Source organism: Clytia hemisphaerica, unplaced genomic scaffold (genome assembly GCF_902728285.1).
Source record: "Clytia hemisphaerica strain Z4C2 unplaced genomic scaffold, Clytia hemisphaerica genome assembly, whole genome shotgun sequence".
In the NCBI taxonomy this organism is placed as follows: domain Eukaryota; kingdom Metazoa; phylum Cnidaria; class Hydrozoa; order Leptothecata; family Clytiidae; genus Clytia; species Clytia hemisphaerica.
The window spans coordinates 1,775,906-1,786,299 of record NW_027103282.1 but is presented as its reverse complement, the minus strand read 5'-3'; the positions used below and the strand labels follow the sequence as shown (position 1 = coordinate 1,786,299).

Below are 10,394 nucleotides of genomic sequence, written 5' to 3'. Positions count from 1 at the left end.
GGATAACTTTCAAAGGATGAAAAGAGTTATAATTTGGGTTGTGTTACTCTTACCTACTTCACTGAGTCCCGAGGAAAAAAAGATAGTCAATGGGTTCCTTCAATTGTACTACTTTTTATATGAGTTAATATATTTACAGGTGAATATAAAAATAATGGTCAAAATACAGGTTTTGATATAGATCTAAATCAATTATAGTTTCTAATACTACATATTTTGTAAATAGTTTTGCAGTTACGTCTCTTTGAATTTTTGGTCTTGATGTAACAGTAAACCCTCCTTGGCCTCTGAACCTTTGTTTTCCAACAACGTAATACCTAAGATGGAAAAAATAGTAATTGTTCTTTTATTTTTAGTGAAAATGTATAAAATGATGAAAAATAAACTAAAATTTGCAAGACATTTTGGCATATGTTTGAATTTGGAGATCAAACAGGGGGGGGTGAAGCAGTTAGTACAAGACATCATGCCTACTAACTGCTTTCTCGGAAGAAGTTAGTAACACCACCACCTTGGTACACTTAGTACAGTTAGTACTAACTGAATATAGCCTTGAAAAAGGCTTTTGACCTTAATAAATTCAATAAAATCAAAGAAAATAAAATTTAATATCTTAAAAAAAATGATTCAATTTTCCATAGCTTTCAATAGGAAAAAACAACATTTTAGAAAATCAAATTTCTATTGCAACCAGCAAATTGTTTTTAAGATTTGAAAAAAAAATCTACTTCCCAAAAATTCTTTTTGGTAAAATACGGTCTTTTTTTTAAATTTTCTCACAAAATCCTATTTTTACACAGTTAGTACCAAAATTTGGCAAATTTTTAGCAAGGGACCACCCTTTTTTGCAGTTAGTACATCTGAGTACTAAGTGATTTTATCCAATTCATATGGCACTCCACCCACGGTACTAACTGGCATGATGTCTTGTACTAACTGCTTCACCCCCCCCCCCTCCCCTGGATCAAAAGATGAGGAATTTGGATATCTGAAAGGTCAATCAATGTAAGTGTATTTTGATTTGTGACCAAGTATTTACCTGTATATTCAATATACACATTGGGCTAGTTACCCAAGAATACCCACTTTTGCATAGGTTAAAACCAAAGTCTAAGTACTAGTAAGTCAACATTTTTTCGGTACTAAAGGGTCATTGTCGCGTGAGAATAAAAAGTAAATAAGCATATACTTTGATGTATAAGTCATGTAGAATTTACCTTGACTTTTCGTTTTTTGAAATGAAGAACATATCAAATAAATTGATATGAAAATCTCGATGCACATCAGGACGAGAGTGACACCTAATAAAATTGTACATGCTTCTATTGATAGCTTATAGTCCTTCTCCCACAACAACTTCCTATGTGAAGAAGTAGAATGAATATTACCTTAAAGTCAAGTCAATTCAAAAAATCATATTTGTTCTGTAATCTTTGAAAAAAATATGCTATCCGTTAATAAAAAGTATCGTATCTCAGAATTCCCCCTATTTGAAGGTGATGTTGCAAAAAAGCCACTTCTCATAGGTGGTGGGATATTATAAAAATTCTGTGAACAAAATTCCTTACCTCAGTGTAAATGCATTGACCACGATACCCGTCAGCGTGCCCAAGATGGATAAGTTCAGATGCACTAACAAAACGTAACACGTCCTTCTTGCCAAAGGTATCAGTAACAATATGCTTGAGAGTGTTATAAATCCCGCTGCCCATAATCCAACACCGGCATTTAGTAATAGGTTACTGTCCAAGCTTGTAAATAGTATCGAAAAGGAGGCAATAAACAATACTATTGCCAAGCGAATGCATACTAAAAACGGAAAAGAGAGAGATAATTAAGGTAAAAACGTCTCAAAATCTTGATTACCTAAAAGGAGGAAATTTTGGCGGAAAGAAAATTTGGCGGATTTGGCCAAATTAAGTTCCTGCTGCCAAAATTTCTTTTTTCCACCATCCGCCAAATTAAATTCCCGCCAAATTAAACTTTTTGAAAATATGATCTCTTTTAAGGTGTTTTTGCATATATTTTTTTGCTGTTTTTATGCCATTTTAAGGATACATTTTTCAGCAAACGCAAAATTAAATTCCCGCCAAATTTAGTTTTTTCATCCATCCGCCAAATTAATTTCCCTCTAAAAAACTTTTTTCGACCTTCCACCAAATTAAATTCCCGCCAAAATTTCTTCCTTTAAGGTAGCTTTTAAAAGTGTTAAGTCTTTAAGTATTTCTAAAGAGCAGTGGAGTGGTTTGTTTTTCCTTAATGTTTATTGGCACGCTTTCAAAACACGAATCACAGAAAGGCTAGAAATACAAAAACTGAATATTCTTGAGGGCAACTCCAAGGAAAACTCAATCACGAAAGCCTATGCCCGATTGTACCGCATGTATGGGCGATGTCAATTGGTGCATGGGTCGCGGCGCTCCAAGGTTCCTACTGTTGGTTAAAGTCAAAAGAATGTGTTACATAGTGTACCCCTTACCCGTTAGAATGGTGTTTAAACTCTTCTAAGAAATGGAGACCAGATACACGTTTTTAATAACAACAAACTATATAAGAATAGCCAAAACATGAAGAACAAATTAGGAACTTTTTATGGATTTATGGACCCTAAAACACCCATTTTCTTAGGGAAATTGCATCAAAAACACTCACAAAATGGTGAAATTTCAAGAACATTTTTAGGCTCAAAACTAAAAATTTCCGAACATCCGAAGGCTTCAAAGATTTTGGAGGTTTTATAATAAAAAACATGTTCCTGATTGGCGGACATTAACCCACTTCTCTTTTGTCAGTTACACGTTTTCTTATGAGAACAAACTATATAAGAACATAACGCTTCGATGGCCAAAATCTTAAGAACAAGTTAAGAACATTTTTAGGCTTTTTAGTCCAAAAAGTTAAGAACATCTAAAGGCTTCAAAAGCATGTAATTTTATGGAAAGGAACCTATTATTACATAGAAAAAGAAAATTTACCGATTCGTTTGGTTTCACTTAACAGAGCTGCCATTTACATCAAATGTTCGCTCTATTTTGCTCTGTACTACAACCCAAAACCACCATCCAAAAAACAAATTTCAATGTACAACACAAGCCTCCAGCAACATATTGAATTTTTGAATTTTTTCTTGTATGCATCAAATACTCAATGATTAACTGTGTGACATCAAAGACTATGAAGCATGAAGTTTTGATGATTCTGTTTGAAGTTTTGTAACTGTAACTAATGGAGATATAGGGATAAAGTGATCAGTAGGATTTAGCATGCTTTTTAAGTCGAGTGTAAATCTGATAGATTGCTACTCTTGTTAAGCCTTTCACAATCCTAAATTACATCCATTTTTCTTTAGGTTTCTTTGGAATATTTTAGACATGATCAAAATTTATTATTATGATTTAGATTTGGATTAGGCCATGATCGTCTAAGTGATCATTTTTAACAGCGTACTACCCATCTTTAAAAAAAGTTAATTTTAAGGTGCCCCTTGCATTTACCTGAAATTTCCTTGTAAATCTTTCTTTAATACACCCCCTTCTCATAGACCCGGTAGGATTTTTTCAGCCAATGGGGATAGAAATAACCGCGGGGGGGTACTAGGGTTGCGAGCTGACGAGGGGAGGGGTGCCGCCCGACTTTCGAACTTTGGACCCTTACCGGGACTAAAAAAGAGAAAACCAAGGAAAATTTTGCGAATTTTACGACCCTTAGCGGGACAAACTTGACCAATTTTGACCAATTTCGATCTTTTAGGGGGTAAAAAGTTGAAATTTTCCTATTTTTCCGACCCTTAGTGGGACTGAAATTTGATTTTCTGATGTTTCCGACCCTTAGCGGGACTTTGGAAGTCCAAAAAAGGTACCCTTAAGGGCACATAACGTACCCTCCATTTGCCTAAGTACCCCCCCTCCCCCCGGGGGAAATAACACACTGAAACTTCGTTGATGGGAATTGATATTCCAATATTTTTTATGACTGGAGAATTTTTTTTTTTTCAAGTCAGAAAATTCAATGTGGATGGGAAAAATAGCATAATATTTTGTAGTGAGGATTGGTTTATTTGACTATTTTCAGTGACGACAAAAATTAGAGAATAATTTTCCACCGGGGACGATATTTTGATCAATTTTTCCAGTGGAAAGGGGTCACAGTGGGTCTGTGAGAAGGGGGTTTTAATAGCCCATTTCACCTCTTTTTATTTCACCTTATTGGTGACCCGCCCCTTCAATTGGAAACCCACCATTGCGCCAAATCTTTCTTGATCTATACTTTTAAAACAGTTTTTACTCAGACTTGTTTCCTCATAAAATTCCATCCAAGAGTTTACAAACTTTTAGCAACCACCATTTTTTCTTCTCACATAATCACTCCATGTTTCTCAACTTGAATTTGACAACACACGGTCATAGAGAGACACAGAAGTAATAGAAATGTAACTCCTTTACATAAAAAAACAACTGTTTCAATATGCTTTCATGTTAAGGAAATACTCGTTGAGTAAAGTAAACACACGGTCATCTAAAAAACAACTCTAAAATCCCACAAATAAACTTTCACTACCCATAGATTAATCAAAACACTTTAAACTTTATCGTCTTCGTATCCATTTATTTGTTTTGATGCGGAGAGAAATACTCAATTTACCTGAGAGTTTTTCTTTGTAAGCACTTCGGCTCAGATTTTGAAACCTGTTATTTGTTGAATACTTTTTATTCTTGACTTACAAATAGAAGATCGGGGTTTCTGGGAAGCAAGGCAATAGACATCCAGCACGAAAAGACTTTATTAAAACTCGTGATATGATAACATATTAGAAAGCGAGAAAAATTTGATTGCAGCAGAGTATCGTCTGAACTAGACGATCCTATCGTCTACACATTATCGCTAAAAAGGGAATAATTCGGGGGGGGGGATGAATTTGAAAACGGACTTCAGTTCGGGGAGGAGTAAACAGTGGCGAATAAGGTGTTTACAGCGTTTTGTTCCGAAACTCTACGCCACTACTTTTCCCGTAAACCGCCCTGCTGACTCCCTGACTCTGCGGTTATATATTTTTTCCCGCGTTTACTGACCCTCTAAACGGATGATAGCATCGTCTACGCCTGAACGCCTGAAAATATTAACTCGATATTTATTCAAGCTGTGATACTCACGCCCCTCACGGTAACCTGAACCAATGAAGTAGAAGCCGAAGGCTAGAAGTCAATCTCTTTGGTAGGATTTGAAGCCAACAAATCCTACCAAAGTTGCGCGGCCTTGAGCGGCTCGCCTGGTTTTTACACAAATGACAGATTGAAACTAAAATTTACCGCTAAATCTCGAAAAAAATATCAATCGTAAACAAAGGAATTGCTAGATTCAATCTGTCGTCAAAAATGCGGCGCATTTTTCAAGGCTTCACTTTTTCTTGCCGGAGAAAGGTTAGAGATTGAACTCTAGCCCTTCGGACTTTAAACTCAATGGTCTGCTGAACGGCTAGTTTTATTATAACTTGATACAAGACGACTTGACTGTCCATCCAAACGTGTAAGTATAAGAAATAAGGGCCATCGGATCTTGCATCGGATGGCCCATTGCCACACTCGCCTCCACAGGCCGAGAAGAGCCTCCCGCGCAAAACCGAGTGCAAAACTAGCACAAAATTATTAGGGAATCAGGTTATCTGATATTCCGATGGAGGAGCGGGCCAATATACCATCGGAGAGAAATAGTAGTCATCCATTGATGTGCCGACATAAGTTTAGCCCTCCTCATTTTCGGGGCCGTGCTGAACGCTCAAAAATTGTTTTTTTGAGATCTGGCGCCTCAAAAAGACCGTCAAATCACTGTCGTTAGTTACCACGTCATGAGTATGTCGGCAAAAATTACAAACAACATGGCTGATGTAATTTTCAAAAAATGTGTGCTGCATGGTTGTTTTTGGTTTATTTTGATGGATTTTTTATAGTTTAACTGTACTTATCACTCCCTGAATATTAGTTTTAGTATCCAGTGTAATTTCTGTATGTGCACCAACCCAAAAAATGTGTTTCTACCACAGAAAAGTTGATAATCATAACTTTTGTTTTTGTTTGTTTTGATGGCTGATTTTTTCTGCACTTTCTCAAATTTTATACCATTCAAAGACCAAAGAAACTAAAGCAGGTATGTTCCTATGGGCTTAGGCTTTTATCAGTAACTTCCATGTTGTTATCTATCTTAGACCGTCCTCCAAATATAACTGTTGTCCACCGGCCGACACGTCCGGCCGACAACCGACAAACCGACTTCAGTGTTCCAGAACTGACGTTTTTTGGATAAAATCTTTATCAAACTTCACAAAAGTGTTCATTGAGGGTTAGTATTCATTTTCTATAGCTTTAGTTTTTCTTTTAGTGTTATTATAGATGATGATTGACTTTTCTCTTCTTTCAGGCTTTTTGTGTACAATGTTATTTCTATTTTGTTTTTGCTTCTGTGATCAGTTTAAAGAAGGAAAAATACTTATTTGAGTATTTCTACATGCCCTCCTTGTGAAAAGAATGATAATATTTTGCATGATTCCTTCTCCAAAAAGTTTTGTATTTGAATTTATTTCGTGAAACCTTTTGAAGTTTTTTCTGACCCAAATTTTGTCGGCCATGACACCTTCCCTGTCCAAATTGCACTCGGGCCCATCTTTCTAAAAAATTACGCGGTCAGGCGAAATTCCGAAGGCCATTTCACGGTCGAAATGGATCATGGGTAATCAGGACTGATTGCGCCTCCATTACGGCTTCCCATTGGCTAGACGCAAAAATCTTCAATTTTTTTCAAAACTTTGGACCAATAGTAAGTCGTTATTAGCGCACAGTGGTCCTGATTACCCATTACGCTTTGCGACTGTGAAATGGCCTATTTCTTCCAGATGTTGAAAATTTTCCCGACCTTCAGAGCTTTAGCGTGTCGGAAGAAAATTTCTACATCGGGTGCCAGATAAGGAATCAGGTAGAGGCTCGGAAAACACGAGTTAAAAAACACGAGTTACAAAAAACACGAGTTACGTTAAATGTGACGTCATCAATGGGAAATTATGACGTCACAAGTAGATAATTTAACTCGACAATTTATGGTTCACCTTAAACTGACGAGTTAATTAACTCGTCAATTTATGGTGCACCTTAATCTTACGAGTTAATTAACTCGTCAATTTATGGTGCAAAAATTCTAAAATGGTGGTTAAATTATTTTTTGCGCCTATTTTTAGTTTAAAACTATTGGAAGGTTAATTTTCTCTCATAATATTCTATAGTCTTTAACTGAGACAGAAGTTGTAGTGTGGTCGTGTTACAAAAATAACAGGAACTGTGTTTGTAGGAAAAAAATAAGATCTAGCTGAAACTTGCTCCAGACCTTCTCTATAGGATGCTTATACCTCAGGAAAAATTCCCCTAAAATCCCACTGGTGGAACATCCCTTTTTTGGGACATTTCTATTTTCCCCAGGCAAAATCCAAAGGTCAAAATTTTTTGAAAATTTCAGACTCATTTCCAGACAATATCATGTATACCATTCGAAAGCTCTCGAAAAACTATATAGAAGACTTTTAAACGGTTATAGCTGATTTCTTACCTAACTCCAGATATTTCATGCGCAAGTTCCACTTTTCGCCACACTTTGGTCAAAATTGACCATAAATAGCATCAGAAAAACTTCGAAAAAGAAATCCCTTTTTCGTACAAATGGCCGACAGTTGTCTAGGGCTATAGCTACTCCTACTTATTCTTTTTTTGCCATTTTTCATCTTCAATCAAATAAAAACTTACTGGTCATCCTTGGGAGTTTTTGATATCCAAAATTGAATCACTATTTGATAAGAATAAAGTTTAGATAAATAAAGGCTGCCTTCGAAAACTGAATTTCGAGGGTAGGAAAGTCTACAGCGAAAACTGAAGCAAACAAAGCATTCCATTTCTCTACATACATACCTCTTTCCAATCGAATCTCAATTTAAATAATTTTACAACTTTTCTACATTCCCAAGTTTTATTTTTAAGAATGAGAGTAAAAATTATAGGTTTTATTATTTGAAAAGCTCAATGTGTTCTTTTCAAAAGCCAAACTGCCAAAGTCTGCCAAAGTCACAAATAACTTTTTGTTTTGATTTTGATTGCAACATTTTCGAATCTTTCGAATGCGTGACGCAATTTGATTGGCACAAAATAGAACGCGCGCGAAAAAACAATGCAATGACTTCTTCTCTGAGATCTAATTTTCAATTCAATGATATATTGAATGTATGCCTATTTTAATTTGAATTTTAGAATTTTTGACCAACTTGGTTTCATGAAAATTTAACTCGTCAGTTAAAGGTGCACCATAAATTGACGAGCTAATTAACTCGTAAGATTAAGGTGCACCATAAATACACGAGTTAATTAACTCGTCAGTTTAAGGTGCACCATAAATTGACGAGTTAATTAACTCGTAAGACTAAGGTGCACCATAAATTGACGAGTTAATTAACTCGTCAGTTTAAGGTGCACCATAAATTGACGAGTTAAATTATCTACTTATGACGTCATAATTTCCCATTGCTGACGTCACATTTGACGTAACTCGTGTTTTTTGTAACTCGTGTTTTTTAACTCGTGTTTTTTAACTCGTGTTTTCCGAGCCTCAATCAGGTATACGATATAGAGTACACACGGATGGGACTATAGCAACCGAGGAGGAGGGTCCTAGCAACGGGAATTATAAAAGTTGTTTAAGGTCTTTTCGTCTCGATTAGCAAATCTGACTATTTAGATTTTTTGTTTTCCTATTTGAGTCAGCGAGACAAAATACGTAATCTCAACAGGGCGCAAAATGTAAACAAAGCTCTACTTTCATTTTTATAGACAAGTTTGTGGAGGAATTTCCATCTTGTCAGCCTTTCTATTACTTTTAAAAAGTAATCTGTTCTTCTGTTCTACTCGTTCACTGAAAAAGTTGTTCATCTAGTTATTTATAATTTGCAAGATGGAAGAAGTTTTCAAATCGTTTTGTTCTTTTGGAGCCGGAAAAGATGGAGCAGCTCTCATGGATAATTCCAAATTTGCAAAACTTGCACGAGATTTAAAACTTTTGGATAAAAAGCTCACTGCAACAGATGTTGATATTATTTTCAATCGAACTGAAGTTAAACCGTATGTATTTACAGTCAGGCACATCCTGGCAAATGAACGGGGTATTTTTCACTTGCGACCATTGGCAAATGAACGGGGTCGAAAACAAAAGTGACGTAATAGCGCCGAATACCCAGTTTAATTGAACCAGGTTGGAAATATTTTGCTTCATTTCAAAGAACTGCATAGATGAAATTTTTTTTCCATGGGTCAATTTTGTCTTTGAAGATTGAAGAAACTTTTAACGAAAAAATAAAGTTCCCAGTTTTCTTCCTTTTTTCCCTTTTTCAGTTTGAAGTTCATTTTTATTCATTTTCACGCTTTTAGCCTGAGACGTCCTATCTCATTTACACTGGGTGACAAATACCCCATGCAAATGCTCACCCTGTTCATTTGCCAGGATGTGCCTGACTGATTTAGTATACTTTTTCTTACTCGATAATTTTTTTTCTGCCAGTGTTCCAACAGAAACGTTTTTCCACAACATACACATTTTAACAAAAGACAGATTGAATTTTGGTTCTGTCATCATTTGTGGTTTTTACATCCAACTTGTATTCTAACACAACTAATCCTTTATTTTGGAAAGTTACTTATCACTCTACTAACCTATTTTAGAAAAACTGAGCGCAAAATAAACTTCAAGCAATTCAAAGCTGCTGTCAAATTATTGGCAGAGAAGAAATATCCTGGAGATGCTGACGGTGCATCAAAACTTGAAGAACTGATTGCTGCAGGCAAACCAACTGCTAAAGGAGCAACTGTGAGTAAACATCATCCTGTTTGTCTATCTATCTATCTATTTAATTAAGTAGCATTAGGCGTGAGCCCATATTCGCCACATATAAAATCTAAAGTTTAAAATAAATATTATTGTTATAATGTACGAGTTTTATTAAAATTAAGGGGAAGAATATAAATACTAGAGCAAGAGTTAAACAAAGTTAACTAAGGCTAAGACTAAGGCTATAGTACTTAATAAGAAAAGTGATATGAAAAATGAATTAATGTGCTAAGTAAAAAATTTTATTGATATACAAAATAAAATAAAATAAAATAAAATAAAATAAAACTCCTTCCTAGTATTGAGTAAACCTCAGAAATAATGCAAGAGATTAGTAGATGCTAAGCAGGAATGAATGAATTAATGGCACAAAGATTGTTCTAGAAGAAGGTGCTAAGACTTGGCACAAAGATTGTTCTAGGGTAAGGTGCTAAGACTTGAAAGTGGAAGTAAAGATTCATTGTAAGGCTATAGCTGTAAAAATATAT

The 10,394-nt window shown here is 35.4% G+C and overlaps 2 protein-coding genes across 2 annotated transcripts; one reads left to right on the top strand and one right to left on the bottom strand.

Moving 5' to 3' along the window:
• Positions 1-98: 98 nt before the first annotated feature.
• Positions 99-3,249, bottom strand: LOC136804905 (uncharacterized). Its single transcript, XM_067061421.1, has 4 exons — positions 2,976-3,249; positions 1,569-1,809; positions 1,218-1,360; positions 99-317 (listed from the first exon to the last, which is right to left on the bottom strand). Exons 1-4 carry the CDS (start codon positions 3,007-3,009, stop codon positions 235-237), a joined length of 501 nt encoding a protein of 166 aa, XP_066917522.1. The 5' UTR covers positions 3,010-3,249; the 3' UTR covers positions 99-234.
• Positions 3,250-8,976: 5,727 nt separating this feature from the next.
• LOC136804118 (tubulin polymerization-promoting protein family member 2-like) lies at positions 8,977-9,933 on the top strand. The gene is made up of 2 exons (XM_067060865.1): positions 8,977-9,143; positions 9,741-9,933. Exons 1-2 carry the CDS (start codon positions 8,977-8,979, stop codon positions 9,931-9,933), a joined length of 360 nt encoding a protein of 119 aa, XP_066916966.1.
• The last annotated feature ends 461 nt before the right edge of the window (positions 9,934-10,394 follow it).